Source organism: Pristiophorus japonicus, unplaced genomic scaffold (genome assembly GCF_044704955.1).
Source record: "Pristiophorus japonicus isolate sPriJap1 unplaced genomic scaffold, sPriJap1.hap1 HAP1_SCAFFOLD_875, whole genome shotgun sequence".
NCBI lineage: Eukaryota > Metazoa > Chordata > Chondrichthyes > Pristiophoridae > Pristiophorus > Pristiophorus japonicus.
This window is the reverse complement of record NW_027254798.1, coordinates 52,558-71,460: the sequence shown is the minus strand read 5'-3', so window position 1 is coordinate 71,460 and position 18,903 is coordinate 52,558. Positions and strand designations below refer to the sequence as shown.

General features: G+C 52.8%; 1 protein-coding gene across 1 annotated transcript in view; it reads left to right on the top strand.

The window, feature by feature from the left end:
• Positions 1-18,903, top strand: part of LOC139257595 (ectopic P granules protein 5 homolog) — a gene marked incomplete at its 3' end in the record, with an annotated part of 162,376 nt that overhangs the window by 95,407 nt on the left and 48,066 nt on the right. The window contains exons 18-20 of the mRNA XM_070874534.1: positions 7,053-7,247; positions 8,350-8,563; positions 10,556-10,701. Of these exons, the coding sequence (XP_070730635.1) occupies positions 7,053-7,247; positions 8,350-8,563; positions 10,556-10,701 (555 nt within the window). The remainder of the gene's footprint in view (positions 1-7,052; positions 7,248-8,349; positions 8,564-10,555; positions 10,702-18,903) is intronic.

Here is an 18,903-nt window from a genome sequence, read left to right as displayed (position 1 = left end):
CCCCGCCTCTCGCTCTCCCCGCCCCCCGCTCTCCCCGCCTCCCGCTCTCCCCGCCTCTCGCTCTCCCCGCCCCCCGCCTCTCGCTCTCCCCGCCCCCCGCCTCTCGCTCTCCCCGCCCCCCGCCTCTCGCTCTCCCCGCCCCCCGCCCGTCGCTCTCCCCGCCTCTCGCTCTCCCCGCCCGTCGCTCTCCCCGCCTCTCGCTCTCCCGCCTCTCGCTCTCCCCGCCCCCCGCCTCTCGCTCTCCCCGCCCCCCGCCTCTCGCTCTCCCCGCCCCCCGCCTCTCGCTCTCCCCGCCCCCGCCTCTCGCTCTCCCCGCCTCTCGCTCTCCCCGCCTCTCGCTCTCCCCACCCCCAGCCTCCCGCTCTTCCCCACCCCCCCCCCGTCTCCCTCTCTTCTCCCCCCCGTCTCTCTCTCTTCTCCCCCCGTCTCTCTCTCTTCTCCCCCCCGTCTCTCTCTCTTCTCCCTCTCTTCTCCCCCCCCGTCTCCCTCTCTTCTCCCCCCCCCGTCTCCCTCTCTTCTCCCCCCCCGTTTCCCTCTCTTCTCCCCCCCGTCTCCCTCTCTTCTCACCCCTGTCTCCCTCTCTTCCCCCCCCTCCCCCGTCTCCCTCTCTTCCCCTCCCCCCGTCTCCCTCTCTTCCCCTCCCCCCGTCTCCCTCTCTTCCCCTCCCCCCGTCTCCCTCTCTTCCCCTCCCCCCGTCTCCCTCTCTTCCCCTCCCCCCGTCTCCCTCTCTTCCCCTGCCCCCCCCGTCTCCCTCTCTCTCCCCCCCCCCCGTCTCTCTTTCCCCCCCCCGTCTCTCTTTCCCCCCCCCGTCTCTCTCCCACCCCCCCCCGTCTCTCTCCCACCGCCCCCCCGTCTCTCTCTCCCCACCCCCCCGTCTCTCTTCCCCCACACCCCCCCGTCTCTCTCTCTCCCCACCCCCCCGTCTCTCTCTCTCCCCACCCCCCCGTCTCTCTCTCTCCCCACCCCCCCGTCTCTCTCTCTCCCCCCCCCTGTCTCTCTCTCTCTTCCCCCCCCCCCGTCTCTCTCTCTCTCCCCCCTCCCCCCCCCCCCGTCTCTCTCCCCCCCCCCCCCGTCTCTCTCTCTCCCCCCCCCCCCGTCTTTCTCTCTCTCTCCCCCCCCCCCCGTCTCTCTCTGCCCCCCCCCATCTCTCTCTCCCCCCCTCCCGTCTCTCTCTCTTCCCCCCCCCCCCGTCTCTCTCCCCCCCCGTCTCCCTCTCTCCCCCCCCCCCGTCTCTCTCTCTCCCCCCCCCCCCATCTCGCTCTCCCCAACCCCCGCCTCTCGCTCTCCCCACCCCCCCGCCTCTCGCTCTCCCACCCCCGCCTCTCGCTCTCCCCGCCCCCCGCCTCTCGCTCTCCCCGCCTCTCGCTCTCCCCGCCCCCCGCTCTCTCCGCCCCCCCGCTCTCCCCGCCCCCGCTCTCCCCGCCCCCCGCTCTCCCCGCCCCCGCTCTCCCCGCCCCCGCTCTCCCCGCCTCTCGCTCTCCCCGCCCCCCGCTCTCTCCGCCCCCCCGCTCTCCCCGCCCCCGCTCTCCCCGCCCCCTGCTCTCCCCGCCTCTCGCTCTCCCCACCCCAAACTCCCGCTCTTCCCCCCCCCGTCTCCCTCTCTTCTCCCCCCCGTATCCCTCTCTTCTCCCCCCCGTCTCCCTCTCTTCTCCCCCCCATCTCCCTCTCTTCTCCCCCCCGTCTCCCTCTCTTCTCCCCCCCATCTCCCTCTCTTCTCCCCCCCGTCTCCCTCTCTTCTCCCCCCCGTCTCCCTCTCTTCTCCCCCCCATCTCCCTCTCTTCTCCCCCCCGTCTCCCTCTCTTCTCCCCCCCATCTCCCTCTCTTCTCCCCCCCGTCTCCCTCTCTTCTCCCCCCCGACTCCCTCTCTTCTCCCCCCCATCTCCCTCTCTTCCCCCCACCCCGTCTCCCTCTCTTCTTCCCCCCCACCCCGTCTCCCTCTCTTCTCCCCCCGTCTCCCTCTCTTCCCCCCCCGTCTCCCTCTCTTTCTCCCCCCCGACTCCCTCTCTTCTCCCCCCCCGTCTCCCTCTCTTCTTCCCCCCCCCCCCCCCGTCTCCCTCTCTTCTCCCCCCCCGTCTCCCTCTCTTCTCCCCCCGTCTCCCTCTCTTCTCCCCCCCATCTCCCTCTCTTCTCCCCCCCATCTCCCTCTCTTCTCCCCCCCGTCTCCCTCTCTTCTTCCCCCCCCCGTCTCCCTCTCTTCTCCCCCCCGTCTCCCTCTCTTCTCCCCCCCGTCTCCCTCTCTTCTCCCCCCCCGTCTCCCTCTCTTCTTCCCCCCCCCCCCCCGTCTCCCTCTCTTCTCCCCCCCCGTCTCCCTCTCTTCTTCCCCCCCCCCCCGTCTCCCTCTCTTCTCCCCCCCGTCTCCCTCTCTTCTCCCCCCCGTCTCCCTCTCCTCTCCCCCCGACTCCCTCTCTTCTCCCCCCCGTCTCTCTCTCTTCTCCCCCCCCGTCTCCCTCTCTTCTCCCCCCCCCCCCCCGTCTCCCTCTCTTCTCCCCCCCGTTTCCCTCTCTTCTCCCCCCCGTCTCCCTCTCTTCTCCCCCCCGTCTCCCTCTCTTCCCCTCCCCCCAACTCCCTTTCTTCCCCTCCCCCCCGTCTTCCTCTCTTCCCCTCCCCCCCGTCTCCCTCTCTTCCCCTCCCCCCGTCTCCCTCTCTTCCGCTCCCCCCCCGTCTCCCTCTCTTCCCCTCCCCCCCCGTCTCCCTCTCATCCCCTCCCCCCCCGTCTCTCTTCCCCCCCCGTCTCTCTTCCCCCTCCCGTCTCTCTTCCCCCCCCCCGTCTCTCTCCCCCCCCCCCCCGTCTCTCTTCCCCCCCCCCCGTCTCTCTCTCCCCCCCCCGTCTCTCTCCCACCCCCCCCCCCCGTCTCTCTCCCACCCCCCCCCCGTCTCTCTCCCACCCCCCCCCCCCGTCTCTCTCCCACCCCCCCCCGTCTCTCTCCCACCGCCCCCCCGTCTCTCTCTCTCTCCCCACCCCCCCGTCTCTCTTCCCCTCCCACCCCCCCGTCTCTCTCTCGCCCCACCCCCCCCGTCTCTCTCTCTCCCCACCCCCCCGTCTCTCTTCCCCCCACCCCCCCGTCTCTCTTCCCCCCCACCCCCCCGTCTCTCTCTCGCCCCACCCCCCGTCTCTCTCTCTCTCCCCACCCCCCCCCGTCTCTCTCTCGGCCCACCCCCCCGTCTCTCTCTCTCTCCCCACCCCCCCCCGTCTCTCTCTCTCTCCCCACCCCCTCCCCGTCTCTCTTCCCCCCCACACCCCCGTCTCTCTCTCGCCCCACCCCCCCGTCTCTCTCTCGCCCCACCCCCCCGTCTCTCTCTCTCCCCACCCCCCCGTCTCTCTCTCTCCCCACCCCCCCGTCTCTCTCTCTCCCCACCCCCCCGTCTCTCTCTCTCCCCACCCCCCGTCTCTCTCTCCCCCGTCTCTCTCTCTCCCCACCCCCCCGTCTCTCTCTCTCCCCACCCCCCCCGTCTCTCTCTCTCTCCCCACCCCCCCCCGTCTCTCTCTCTCCCCACTCCCCCGTCTCTCTCTCTCCCCACTCCCCCGTCTCTCTCTCTCCCCACTCCCCCGTCTCTCTCTCTCCCCACCCCCCCGTCTCTCTCTCTCCCCACCCCCCCGTCTCTCTCTCTCCCCTCCCCCCCGTCTCTCTCTCTCTCTCCCCACCCCCCGTCTCTCTCTCTCCCCTCCCCCCCGTCTCTCTCCCCACCCCCCCGTCTCTCTCTCTCCCCACCCCCCCGTCTCTCTCTCTCCCCACCCCCCCGTCTCTCTCTTTCCCCACCCCCCCGTCTCTCTCTTTCCCCACCCCCCCGTCTCTCTCTCTCCCCACCCCCCCGTCTCTCTCTCTCCCCACCCCCCCGTCTCTCTCTCTCCCCACCCCCCCGTCTCTCTCTCTCCCCTCCCCCCCCGTCTCTCTCTCTCCCCTCCCCCCCCGTCTCTCTCTCTTCCCCCCCCCCGTCTCTCTCTCTCTTCCCCCCCCGTCTCTCTCTCTCTCTCTCTCTCTTTCCCCCCCCCCCGTCTCTCTCTCTCTCCCCCCCCCCCCCCCCCGTCTCTCTCTCTCCCCCCCGTCTCTCTCTCTCCCCCCCGTCTCTCTCTCTCCCCCCCGTCTCTCTCTCTCCCCCCCGTCTCTCTCTCTGCCCCCCGTCTCTCTCTCTCCCCCCCGTCTCTCTCTCTCCCCCCCGTCTCTCTCTCTCTCCCCCCCCCCGTCTCTCTCTCTCCCCCCCCCCCCGTCTCTCTCTCTCTCCCCCCCCCCCCGTCTCTCTCTCTCTTCCCCCCCCCGTCTCTCTCTCCCTTCCCCCCCCCCGTCTCTCTCTCCCTTCCCCCCCCCCCGTCTCTCTCTTCCCCCCCCCCCCCCCCCGCCTCTCTCTCCCCACCCCATCTCTCTCTCCCCCCCCCCCATCTCTCTCTCTGCCCCACCCCCCCGTCTCTCTCTCTCTCTCTCTCCCCCCCCCCCCCCGTCTCTCTCTCTCTCTCTCTCCCCCCCCCCCCGTCTCTCTCTCTCCCCCCCCCCCCCCATCTCGCTCTCCCCCACCCCCCCCATCTCGCTCTCCCCCACCCCCCCATCTCGCTCTCCCCCACCCCCCCCATCTCGCTCTCTCCCACCCCCCCATCTCGCTCTCCCCCCCCCCCCCATCTTGCTCTACTCCCCCCATCTCTCTCTCTTCCACCCCCCGTCTCTCTCTCTCTTCCACCCCCGTCTCTCTCTCTCTCTCCCCCCCCCCCGTCTCTCTCTCTTCCCCCCCCCCCCGTCTCTCTCTCTTCCCCCCCCCCCCCGTCTCTCTCTCTCTTCCCCCCCCCCCGTCTCTCTCTCTTCCCCCCCCCCCCGTCTCTCTCTCTCTCTCTCCCCCCCCCCCCCCCGTCTCTCTCTCCCCCCCCCCGTCTCTCTCTTCCCCCCCAACGTCTCTCTTTCCTTCTCTCCCCCAAGTGTCTCTCTCTCTCTTGCCCCCCACCCCCAGTCCCTCTCTCACTCTTGCCCCCCACCCCCAGTCCCTCTCTCACTCTCCCCCCCCCCCACCCCCAGTCCCTCTCTCACTCTCCCTCCAGTCTCTCTCTCTCTCTCTCTCTCCTCCAGAACTCTCTCTCACTCTGCCCCCAGTCTCTCTCTTACTCTCCCTCCAGTCTCTCTCTTACTCTCCCTCCAGTCTCTCTCTTACTCTCCCTCCAGTCTCTCTCTCACTCTCCCTCCAGTCTCTCTCTCACTCTCCCTCCAGTCTCTCTCTCACTCTCCCTCCAGTCTCTCTCTCACTCTCCCTCCAGTCTCTCTCTCACTCTTCCTCCAGTCTCTCTCTCACTCTCCCTCCAGTCTCTCTCTCACTCTCCCTCCAGTCTCTCTCTCACTCTCCCTCCAGTCTCTCTCTCACTCTGCCCCCAGTCTCTCTCTCACTCTGCCCCCAGTCTCTCTCTCACTCTGCCCCCAGTCTCTCTCTCACTCTGCCCCCAGTCTCTCTCTCACTCTGCCCCCAGTCTCTCTCTCACTCTGCCCCCAGTCTCTCTCTCACTCTGCCCCCAGTCTCTCTCTCACTCTGCCCCCAGTCTCTCTCTCACTCTGCCCCCAGTCTCTCTCTCACTCTGCCCCCAGTCTCTCTCTCACTCTGCCCCCAGTCTCTCTCTCACTCTGCCCCCAGTCTCTCTCTCACTCTGCCCCCAGTCTCTCTCTCACTCTGCCCCCAGTCTCTCTCTCACTCTGCCCCCAGTCTCTCTCTCACTCTCCCTCCAGTCTCTCTCTCTCACTCTGCCCCATCTCTCTCTCACTCTGTCCCCAGTCTCTCTCTCTCACTCTGTCCCCAGTCTCTCTCTCTCACTCTGTTCCCAGTCTCTCTCTCACTCTGTCCCCAGTCTCTCCTCTCACTCTGCCCCCCCCAGTCTCTCTCTCACTCTGCCCCCAGTCGCTCTCTCACTCTGTCCCCAGTCTCTCGCTCACACTCTTCCCAATCTCTAACTGCCTCCAATTTTTTTCTCTCTCACAGAAGACCGCGAAATTGTTTATGTAGATAATCACAGTGATATTTTAGACGAAAGTCTAAATCAGCACAGCAACTCCGGGGCTCCTCACGATTCAGGGCTCACTTTTGGCTTCCGGTTCGAGCGTAAGCGCGGGACACTGTCCAGGGCAGTCGTACGCATGGGGGTGGAGTCCAGGGCGCGCATGCGCAGAAGGACACACATTAAACTGTTGCAACTCATCACTCTGTTAAAATAAACAGCTTGATCCTTCATTAAAGTAATGGAGAAGGGAATTTGGTATGAGATTGAACAGGGATCATATAACTCAACAAAGCAGAGAACAAATCAAGGATGCTATTATTCTGTTTAGCATAGCAGCACATCATGAGCATTTATTTACTGAGTAGTTACAGGAATGTAACTTTTAGGGTTTCTGTACTATTGTGTTTTGATTTGCTACTGTATGTGGACTGGAAAGATACCTCTATTTCTGTTATGTTTGCAATTAACATTCCCTTTGACGGAAAACCCAAGCATCGAAGTTAAAAGGAGATGCTATCTATTATAACAGAAATTCCTGTGAAAGTTCTGCTTGCAATGGCATCACATCGTGACAGTCATTTTTCCTAAATGCATATAAAAAACAAAGTATTTTTTTTAAATGAGTAATTTTTGCAATAGTTTGAGGGTAAAAACATCTGTGGTCAATGTTATCATACTAATGCTTAATACACTTGTACCAAATTACTTTTTTACTATTTTAACGGAGCTATTAGCCCATTTATTTAAAATGAGTTAGTACCTATGTGCCAATAGCAGAGAAGGGAATTTGGTACAAGCTAAAACATCACTAACAGTAATATCTCCTCTTCGAACTTTAAATGAGTCATAGTTCTTCAGAGTTTAGAATTAGTAAATCCAAGACTACTTGAAGTCTAATGTTGAACATAAAACATGTTAGGATTTCTTATATTTTTAATTAAATCATAGAACAGCTTTTTAATGTTTTGAATTACATTTACTCCATAATTTGATCATTAAATCTTCAATTGGTACAAATAGAATTTCAGATTTTTAAACAACTAAAGGTTAATTTGGTCATTGAATATTTTTCAATCTGTGATTTGTTTAGGTTTTTCTGAGTTGTGCTAAAACAGAAAGCAAAACTGTATTGAAAAAAGTTCTTCAGAATAGAAGACTCTGCAACCTTTTATCACCGTACTTCACTCCAAATATATCTCCAGATGAATTTGTCAGTCTTTATGAAGAAGTTGTCAAGGTCCTCCACACGGATAGTGGTGATGTCATCTTCATGTTATTAACAAAGGTAAAATTGTTCTTTTAAAAAAATCTGTAGAAATTGGGCTAGTTTCATTCTAGTTGCTCCTATTAATTATCCAACCATTTTATATTTGGCTTTTCACTGAATCCAAACTTGTATCAAAGTTGAGGAATTCATTGTCAGTGGTATGTTGCAACTTTCAGTGTCTGTTTTCTTTTTTGATTTGTCATAACCAAATTTCATAATGTTTTGTTCTTAAGATATAATTGACACTGGCAGGATTGCATTTATTGTCCATCCATAATTGACGAGAAGGTCATGGTGGGCTACTTGAAATGCTACGGTCCTTGTGGTGATGGTCCACCCACAGTGGTGTTAGGTAGGGAATTCGGGATATCTGCATAGCAACAATGGGGGAACAGCGATATAGTCCAAGTAAGAATGGTGTGTGACTTGGAGTGGAACTTGGAGGTGACGGTGTTCCCACGACATTGCTGCTCTTGTCCTTCTCAGTGTGTTCCCAGATTCTTGTTTTAACTGCTTTTCCAGCAGCTCTCATTCTCAACCTTACCGATGCCAAAGCTATCTTATGGTCTGAGCCAACACCGGCCAAAAAGGATCTGCACAACAAAACACTTGATTAACATCTTCTATTTCCAATGATGAAAACAATCATGTTTCTTGTTTACCCATCAGGTGACAGCCAGTTCCACCTTTTTTTGGCTATCTTTGATACAAAAGTGTGTTCACCGTCAGATTTTTACTTGGACAGGGGAGTAACTGTTCTCTTTTGTTTTCCTCATCAAATCCAAACTTTCTTTGAGCATCTGTAGTCCTTGTGTTGATGCTACTCCGACAGTGGTGTCAAGAAGGAAATTCTTGGATTTTGAGCAAGCAACAACGAAGGTACTGCAGTTTATATCCAAGTCACGATGTGCGTGACATGGAAGTAATGGTTTTCCCATGACATGCAATACCAACCATGTGCAATATAATGCTAATTTCATGCCCAACATGTGGTTTCACCAGAAACTATTAACGATGACTACGCTCACATGCAACTACATGAGGATTTATATATCAATCAATAATTAGGATTCTACCAGGTTGTTCAAGCTAAAAGTTGACTTTTGTTCTTATATTGCAGTTTGACCTTGTGTTGTGGTTGAATTCCACCAAGCCAGTTATGTCTGAACGGACTCGGCTATTGGAGATGATTCATTTAGCCCTTACTTCATGTGGCCTTCAACCAGAGGAAGAAATTCAAATGGCTTTTAACATTTTTTGCAAACATTGGATGTATGTTCTACAATATCAGTTCCCTGACCACTACAGTGACTTTCTCAGACTTCTGATGCAAAGTAAGTTGCTTATTAGCAGGAACTTTCACCAAGTTGGAATACAGGTTGAACTTCTCTAGTCTGGGACACTTTGGTCCAGCAACATCCCTGGTCCAGCATCATTCCTCGCAGGGGGGCCGCGCTCTGTCCTGTGTTCATCAAGTTGAGTAATTTTTAAGAGTATGGGTAGTAAGAAAAACGACTGGGAAAGGCCGATTGCTGTCTTTACACGGATCCCTATACGCGATAATGCACTTGGGTGCCCACGAGAGCCAATTCCTCCAAATGGTGCAGACATCAACCAAAGCAAAACGGGCTGAAAGCTGCCACAGATCTGGGGCACAAAAGCCGGTGGGCGGGCAGGCGGCCTTCAGGTCCAGTTACATCGTTGCTGCCCCCTCTCAACAACACCCACCCTGAGTTTGCCGCTCACCTTTTTCATGTCGGACTTGGAGGCCGGATGGAAATCCTTTTTATAAATGAAATTGGCGAATGATTTTCCCATGTTGACGGGAATCGCTTCACAGCCGTCATGCCTGAAAATGGGGTCAGGATCAAGAGGAGCCGGGGGTTCCCATAGGGACGGAAATGATGCGGGTCGTTGTCAGCAGCGTTGTCATCAGCAGTGTTGTCAGCAGTACCCGGTTTAAATAAACACTAAGATCCCCTCACCTGACACCCAGTCGAGCCCTCACCTCCTCTCTGACCTGGCAGTGCTCCCGCCCACTCTGTAGTGTATATAAAGGATTTCCATCCGGTCTCCAAGTCCAACATCAAAAAGGTGAGCGGCAGCTCGGGGCAGGTGTTGTTGGGAAGGGGCAGCAACGATGTCACTGGGCGCGAGAGCCGCTCACCGGCATTTGTGCTCCAGATCTGTAGCAGCTTTCAACCCGTTTTGCTTTGGTTGGTGTCTGCGCCGTTTGGAGGAATCGGCTTTCGTGGGCACCCAAGTGCTTTATCGCGTATAGGGATCTGTGTAAAGATAGCAATCAGCCTTTCCGTGTCATCTTTCTTACTCTCCATACTCTTAAAAATTACTCAACTTGATGAACACAACATTAAAAAAAAACAAAGGATAATAAATTGTTAGAATAGTATATTATTCTACAAACCAGATACTCAACATGGTCTCTTCGCAGTTTTATAAAGTTAACCATTTGTCAGTTGGCCTCTCGTGTACTGCTGACAACGCTAGGGTCGGTGTGACCTCCCCTGGCCAGAGATTTCTCTGGTCCGGCACCGGTCAAGTCCCGAGGGTGCCGGACTGGAGAGGTTCAACCTGTACTGCATTTTAAGTGATAAATCTGAATGATTTAGATTTGCTTATCCAGTTTACTTGTCAAACCCAAAATACATTTGTCTAATTGAACTGTTTGAATCTCGTCAGGATTTTGTTGACCTGATAAATCTCAGGATGTAATTAATATTTTACTCCAATACGTCAAGCTGTTGTTCAAACTGCATGTTACAGAAAAGCGTGGAATGTTGCACAGATAATGTTGGTAGTGTTTGGAAGTATTTTTATGCTTTGATCGTTAACCATGATGTTCTTATGCCTCAGTCTTACGTTGGTCTTAAATGGGCATTAATTCATCTAAACTTGTGTTACTTTCAAAAGTAGTCCTGTAAATCCCTCCCTCTCCTTCCCCACATGCCTGCCTGCAAAAAAAAAATCTCTTTTTTGCTGTCCTCTGGTGGAAGCTGCTGGAAGAAATGACCTTCCTCACACATGCACACACTCAATTTTCGGTCCAATTTCTTGCCTTCCTCAGCCTATAACCAGATAAACATTTGCTATTTGTGAAATCTGAATGCAAATGAAAGTTGAGGCTGCAGTTTCAATTTAGTCTCCCAGTTGGCAGTTACGTTAAGTCTTTTTGCATCAATGATGGTATAGTTCATCATGTGTTTGGTTAATAAATGTAAGAAAGATAATACAAGATAGTAGTGCTGAACTGGAAAAGCTTTTGCACAAATAAATGTTGCACATGTTTCTTTTTCTTTCTGATTAAGGCTCTTCAGAACAAAAGTTGAACCCTGACTGCTGGAAGGTTGCTTTGAAAACCTTAAATTGTACCTCTCAAGATGAACATGAGCCTGAAATTGGGAGATGTGCAGAAACCCAACGTTCTCAAAAGATAAGCCTGTCATTTGAGCAGGTAATGCAAAGAAACATGGTGGAAATAACCCACATCCAGTGTATCCAATCAGATTTCTGGGATTGTATTTTGAAGTTTCTTGCATTGATTTTCATTCCAAGTATCCTTATCTTATTTTCCCTATTTTTCTTTCTTGCATTCACTTTGATTTAATCTCTTACATCTTTCTTCCCCCACATTTATTCTATGTCTTTAATCCCTTAAATTTCTTGTGTCTCTGTTCCTTTTCTCCATTATCTCCTTCTGCCCTGTCTCTACTACAAACTTCGTCTTGTTTCTTTCTTGGTCATTTCCGATCACCATGCCCTATCCCATCCTTCATTCATCACTGTTGCTGTAATATTTATCCTATTCTATAATATATTGTTGAGTTGGAATTTAAAATAGTACTAGAACAAATTAGGATAGTGTTTAACATACCTTTCTTTGCCTGTGCATTTAACAGGACACAATACAGGAGTTGGTTAATAAAGTCTCTAAATTTTCACTAATAAACCAAAACAAAATGAGGTTTAGTGGCTCAGCAATTAGACATTGGAGAGGTAGGATGATGTTCAAACCTACAGTTTCCTTGGCAAATTCCAGATCTCAGCCATACTATCAGCCATACTAGGTACTTCCCCACGTGATGGAGAAGGCTGAGAAGGTAAATCACTCAGTGCAGTTGTCAAGTACCTCCTGGTGGCCAATTCCAGAGTAGCATCAGCAGTACCCCAGGATTATAGCTATGAGTGACACATGGCTTGGGGTGACCTGAAAAAGCTGCCCTCCCCCACCCCAAAAAATTACATCAGATCTTAAATAGAATCATAGAATGATTACAGCGCAGAAGGAAGCCATTTGGCCCATCGAGCCCGTGCCAGCTCTACAAGAGTACTTCAGCTAGTCCCACTCCCCCCACCCCCACCCTTTCCCAGCAGCCCTCAATTTGTTTTCCTTCAGGTACTTATCCAATTCCCTTTTGAAAGGTACAATTGAATCTGCCTCCTCCACCCTTTCAGGCAGTGCATTCCAGATCCGAACAACTCGCTGCGTAAAAAGATTATCCTCATGTCGCCTTTGGTTCTTCTGTCATCCATCTTAAATCTGTGTCCTCTGGTTCTCAACATTTCCACAAATAGGAACAATTTCTCTCTATCTACTCTGTCTCGATCCCTCATGATTTTGAACATCTCTAACAAATCTCCTCTCAACCTTCTCTTTGTGTGACCGTGGTAATCCTTCCTCATCCCTGGAACCATTCTTGTAAATCGTAACTGCACTCTATCTGAGGCCTTCGTATCCTTCCTGAGGTGCGGTGCCAGAATTTTACACACTGCACCAGTTGAGGCCAAACCAATATTTTCTAAAGGTTCATCATAACTTCCTTGCTTTTGTACTCTATGCCGTTTAGGGGCCCAGAAGAGGCGAGGGCCCAGGGGCAGCAGGGGCCAGCCCACACTGCGATATGTGTGCGCACTAGGTCTGTGCAGCAGAGTTGGTCTCCAGTCGTCTTGGTTAATCCTTGCTACTGGGCCAAGACCTAGCTCTGTCAAGCCCATGTGGTGGCTGGTGTGTAACGGTCACCCCACGTTAAAAAAAAAAATCCAAGCACAGGTATCTTCCACACTTCAAGATTTAGTTCGGACCTGGAATTTTAGGTCCTTCATTGAAACACCTGTGAACTTTTTGACGTGGAAGCAAGTCATCCTCGATTCGAGGGACTGCCTATGATGACTCTATGCCTCTATTTATGAAGCCCAGGATCCCATTTGTTTTTATAACTGCTTTCTCAACCTGTCTTGCCACCTTCAACGATTTGTGCACTTTCGTACCTGGTCATTATCACATTGCTGTTTGTGGGAGCTTGCTGTATGCAAATTGACTGCCGTGTTTCCTACATTACAACAGGTACTACACTTGCAAAAAAAAGTAGTTCGTTGACTTTCTTTCTTTTTCTTTCTTTCTCTCTCTCTCTCTCTCTCTCTCTCTCTCTCTCTCCCTCCCTCCCTCCCTCCCTCCCTCTCTCCCTCTCTCCCTCTCTCTCTCCTTCCCTCCCTCCCTCTCTCCCTCTCTCTCTCCTTCCCTCCCTCCTTCCCTCCCTCCTAAGTCTCTCTGTTCACGCATCCTGTTTAGAATTGTACCCTTTACTTTATACTCGTTTTTCTGACCAAAATGTATCACTTTGCACTTGCTGCGTTAAATTTCATCTGCCATATGTCCGCCCATTCCATCAGCCTGTCCATGTCCTCGTGACGTCTATCACTATCCTCCTCACTGTTCACTATACTTCCAAGTTTTGTGTCATCTGCATATTTTGAAATTGTGCCCTGTACACCCACGTCCAAGTCATTAATGTATATCAAGAAAAGCAGCGGTCCTAATACAGACCCATGGGGAACACCACTGTATATCTTCTGCCAGTCTGAAAAACAACCGTTCACCACTACTCTGTTTCCTGTCACTTAGCCAATTTCGTATCCATGCTGCCTCTGTCCCTTTTCATCCATAGGCTTCAATTTTGCTGGCAAGCCTATTATGTGGCACTTTATCAAACGCCTTTTGGAAGTCCATGTACACCACATCAACCGCATTGCCCTCATCAACCCTCTCTGTTACTTCATTAAAAAACTCAATCAAGTTAATTAAACACAATTTGCCTTTAACAAATCCATGCTGGCTTTCCTTAATTAATCCACACTTGTCCAAGTGACTGTTAATTTTGTTCCTAAAATCTTCCCCACTACCGAGTTTATACTGACTCGCCTGTAGTTACTTGATGTATCCTTACTCCCTTTTTGAACAAGGGTATAGCATTTGCAATTCTCCATTCCTCTGGCAGAACCTTCATATCTAAGGAAGATTGGAAGATTATGGCCAGTGCCTCCGCAATTTCCACCTTTACTTCCCTCAGCAACCTAGGATGCATCCCATACGGTCCTGGTGACTTATCTACCATTCTAGTACCTCTTTATCAATTTTTATCCCATCCAGTATCTCAACTACCTTCTCTTTCACTATGACTTTGGCAGCATCTTCTTCCTTGGTAAAGACAGATGCAAAGTTCTCATTTAATACCTCAGCCATACCCGTTGCCTCCATGCATAGCTCTCCTTTTTGGTCTCTAATCAGCCCCACCCCTCCTCTTACTATCGTTTACTATTTATCTGCCGATAGAAGACTTTTGGATTCCTTTTCATGTTAGCTGCCAGTCTACTCTCATACTCTCTCTTTGCCGCTCTTAATTCCTTTTTCACTTTCCCTCTAAACTTTATATATTCTGAACCTGACATCTGTCATACGCTGCCTTTTTCTGCTTCATCTTACTCTCTATCTCTTTCGTCATCCAGGGAACTCTGACTTTGCTTGCCCTACCATTCCCCTTTGTGGGAATGTACCTCGACTGTACCTGAACCATCTCCTCTTTAAAGCAAAAAATGAAAATTGTAGGTATATTTATTTGGGCTGAAAAGTGCCATTTAGAAAAAATTCATTTATGCATTTCTATGAGAAAAGCACATCATATATAATTGCTTTATTTTACAGTGGCTGAGAGCAGGAGGGTAGTAGAGAATGGAACTCCATACTTTAAAAAAAAAACATCATTTGCTACACTGGCCACTGTCTATAGCAGGCACATTGCATTTGCAAGAATGCGCCCACTATAAGCCCTGGGGACTGTACCGCAAAAATTAGTTTTACTTTAGAATAAGAGTACTTTTGAATAAACAAGATGGACAATTTCTGAGGAATGGCTTACCAAAATAATTTGGTGCTGTTTGGCAAATCTGGGGACCTGTGCCAAAATTGGGAGAACTGTCCCATAGACTAGTCAAGCAACAGCCTGACATTGTCATACTAACAGAATCATATCTTTCTGTCAATATCCCAGACTGCTCCATCATCATCCCTGGGTATGACCTGTCCTACAGGCAGGACAGAACCACCAGCGGAGGCGGCACAGTGGTATAGAGTCAGGAGGGAGTGACCCTGGGAGTCCTCAACATTGACTCCGGACCCCATGAAGTCTCATTGCATTAGGTCAGGCATGGGCAAGGAAACCTCCTGCCAATTACCACCTACTGCCCTCCTTCAACTGAAGAATCAGTACTCCTCCGTGTTGAACACCACTTGGCAGAAGCACTGAGGGCAGCAAGGGCACAGAATGTCCTCTGGGTGGGGGACTTTAATGTCCATCACCAAGAGTGGCTCAGTAGCACCACTACTGATGGTGCTCGTTGAAGTGGCAGGACAGGTTGAGAAAGCAGTTAAAACGCTTACGGGATCCTGGGCTTCGTAAGTAGAGGTATAGGCCCCAAGTTTTGACATGATTTGCTCCTGATTTTTAGGAGCAACTGGTGTAGAACGGAATATCTTAGAAATCGGAATTCTCGCCATTTAGTTTGCTCCAGTTCTAGTCAGTTAGAACAGTTTCACTTTGGAACAGAAATTTTTTTTCAAAAGGGGGCGTGTCCGGCCACTTACGCCTGTTTTCAAAGTTTCGTCAGTGAAAACTTATTCCAAACTAACTTAGAATGGAGTAAGTGAAGATTTTTGTACGCTCGAAAAAACCTTGTCTACACTTTAGAAAATCAGGCGTAGGTTACAAATCAGGCGTAGGGAATGGGGGGTGGGGGGGGGGTTAAATGGAAGTTTACAAACATTAAACACTTCAGTTTTACAAATAAAGAGCCATCATCAATAATAAATGATAAAAATATCAATAAATCAACCAATAAATCAATCAAAAAAAATTAATAAGAAATAATTTTTTTTTTAAATCAATAAATAAAATATTTTCTACTTACCGACTGCAGCATCGGGAGCCCTCCAATAGTGTGCTGGGATGCCCCCCCCCCCCCCACCCCCTCAGTGTGTCTCTGTCAGTGTCTCTATCTCTCTGTCTGTCTGTCTGTGTGTGTCTCTCATTCTCTGTCTGTCAGTGTCTGTGTTTCTGACAGCGAGGGGAGGAGGTAGGGAGAGGGGGGGGGAGCAGAGGGAGGAAAGGGGGGGGAAGGAGATGGGGGGGGGGAAGGAGATGGGGGGGGGAAGGAGATGGGGGATGGGGGGGAGGAAGGAGAAGGGGGATGGAGGCTGAACGGGCCTGGCCCAGCCGGGCCCGAGACTTCGGGCAGGGCCCGTCCCCAGCACCAGATTTACAGGTAGGTGGCATTCGGTCGGGCCGGGGGGGTGGTGGGAGGGAGGTCGGTTCGGGTCGGGGGGAGGGAGGGAGAGGGAGGTCAGGTCGGGGGGAGGGAGGGAGAGGGAGGTCAGGTCGGATCCAGTCAGGGAGGGTGGGGGGAAGCGGGAGTCGGGTCGGGTCCGGGGGGCGGGGGGCGAGCGGGAGTCGGATCGGGTCGGGTCCGGGGGCGGGGGGGGGGAGAGCGGGAGTCGGTCCGGAGGTGGGGGGCGGGAAGCGGGAGTTGAGTCGGGTCGGGAGGAAGCAGGAGCTGGCCGTGGGAGGAGCCTTATTCACGCAGCCCCAGTGAGGCCATTCAGACAGGGCTAGGGGCTGCGTGCTTCGGCCCCTCCCACACAGTTTTGGGCGCCTGGAGCTACTGCACTTGCGCGCCCACTGTAGCACACGTGTGCAGAGGTCCCGGCACTGTTTTCAGCACAGGGACGTGGCTCCGCCCCCTACAGCTCGTGCTGCGCTGCGCCGAGCTGCAAACGACCTGCAGGGAGCCAGAGAATCTGGAAGTTTTTTTTAGGCGCGCTTTGTGGCGCGAAAAACGGGCGTCCAGGTCGGGACTGCGCCGTTCTAGGCGCGGCTCGAAACTTGGGCCCATAGAGTACAAAAGTGAAGAAATTATGATGAATCTGCATAAAACACTGGTTTGGCTCAACTGGAGTACTGTGTCCAATGCTGGGGCACCACACTATAGGAAGGATATGAAGGCCTTAGAGAAACTGTAGAAAAGATTACCGAGAATGATTCCAGGAATGAGGGACTTCAGTTATGTTGATAGACTGGAGAAGCTGGGGTTGTTCTCAGAAAATGCATGTAAATCTCAGCGGGTCAGGCAGCATCTGTGGAGAGAGAAAGCAGAGTTTGCGTTTCGGGTCGATGACCCTTCATCAGAACTGGAGAGTGTTCGGAAACAGCATATTCTTAAGCACTGAAAGAGGGAGAGTAAGAAAGAACAAAAGGGAAGGTCTCTGCTGGGCTGGAAGACAGGTGAGATTAGAAAGACAAAAGGGATGATGGGCCAAATTGAAATGGTAATGCCAGGAGGTAGAAAAACATTAGTCAAGATAGGGTGTGAATCATCATCATCATCATCATAGGCAGTCTCTCGAAACGAGGATGACTTGCTTCCACGCCAAAAAAAAGGATGAATTCACAGGTGTTTTGAATGAAGAACTCGAACTACATCCTGAAGGGTGGAAGATGCCTGTGCGTGGATTTTTTTAAAGTGTGGCCATTGCACACCAGTCACCACACAGGCTTGACAGAGCTAGGTCTTGGTCCAGTGGCAAGGATTACCCAAGACAACTGGAGACTTGCTCTGCTGCACGGACCTAGTGCGCACACATATCGCAGCGTGGGCTAGCCCGTGCTGTCCCTGGCCCTGAACTCACGCCTCCCCTGAGCCCCGATCACATCCCTCCACAGTCTCTCGCCGCTCCTGCTGCATCTGCCCACGCTCCAATCACCGACTTGGACCTTGCTGACATCACTCTTTGTTGCCGTCACCCTCCTGCACCAGCTCGCGCTGGATCAGCGGCAGGTCGGGGCCATAAAAGGAGCGGCGTGTGGCCCAGAGAGCAGCGTGGAAACATGCCACTACAAGGGTGTGAATGGCGGGATAATGACCAGCTGTCATTCAAGATAAGGAGGAAAAAAGAAACAGGCTCGGTGGGGTGGACGGAAAAGGAGGCAAAAATTGGCAGCGGCTACGCTCTGAAATTGTTGACCTCGATGTTGAGTTCAGAAGGCTGTAAAGTGCCTAAACGAAAGATGAGGTGCTGTTCCTCGAGCTTGCATTGAGCTTCGTTGGAACAGTATAGGAGACCGAGGTCAGACTGGGACTGCAGTGGAGAATTAAAATGACAGGCGACCGGAAACTCAGGGTCACACTTGCGGACTGAACTGAGGTGCTCCGGAAAGCGGTCATCCAATCTACATTTGGTCTCCCCAATGTAGAGGAGACCACATCGTGAGCCGCGAATACAGTATACTAAATTGAAAGAGGTACAAGTAAATCGCTGTTTCACCTGGAAGGAGTATTTGGGGCCCTGGATAGTGAGAAGGGAGCACTCCACTCGCTCAGATCCAACCCTAACCTGCTGACAAGGGTGGCATTGTTGTTGCTTGGTGATCCGACCTCTACCTTGCAGAGGCTGATCACCAACTCTCTGACACCTCCTCCTACCTCCCCCTGGACCATGACCCCACTACTGAACATCAAGTCATAATTTCCCAGACCGTCACTGACCTCATCTCATCTGGAGATCTTCCCTTCACAGCCACCAACCTCATAGTCCCCCAACCCCACACAGCCGGCTTCTACCCCCTTCCCAAGACCCACAAACAGGACTGCCCTGGTAGACCCATCGTTTCAGTCTGTTCTTGCCCCACAGAACTGATTTCTTCCTCTCAACTCTATTTTTTCTCCCCATATCCACACTCTTCCCACTTGCATCCATGTCTCCTCCGACGCCCTCCGTCACTTTAACAGTTTCCAGTTTCCCGGCCCCAACTGCCTCCCTTTCACCATAGACGTCCAATCCCTCTACACTTCCATCCCCCACCAGGAAGGCCTGAGGGCACTCTGCTTCTTCCTCGAGCAGAGGCCCAACCAGGTCCCATCCACCACCACCACCACCCTCCTCCTCCTGGCTGAACTTGTTCACACATTGAACAACTTCTCCTTTAACTCTACTCACTTCCTCCAAATTAAAGGTGTTGCTATGTGAACCCAGATGGGTCCTAGCGATGCCTGCCTTTTAGTGGGATATGTGGAGCATTCTTTGTTCCAGTCCTACTTGGGTCCCCTCCCTCACCTCTTTTTCCGGTACATTGATGACTGTCTAGGTGCCGTTTTCTGCTCTCGCCCTGAACTTGAAAATTTCATTCACTTTGCATCCAATTTCCACCCTTCCCTCACCTTCACATGGTCCATTTCCAACTCTTACCTTCCCTTCGTCAACTTCCCTGTCTCCATCTCTGGGGATAGGCTTTTGACCAGTATCCACGATAAGCCCACTGACTCCCACAGC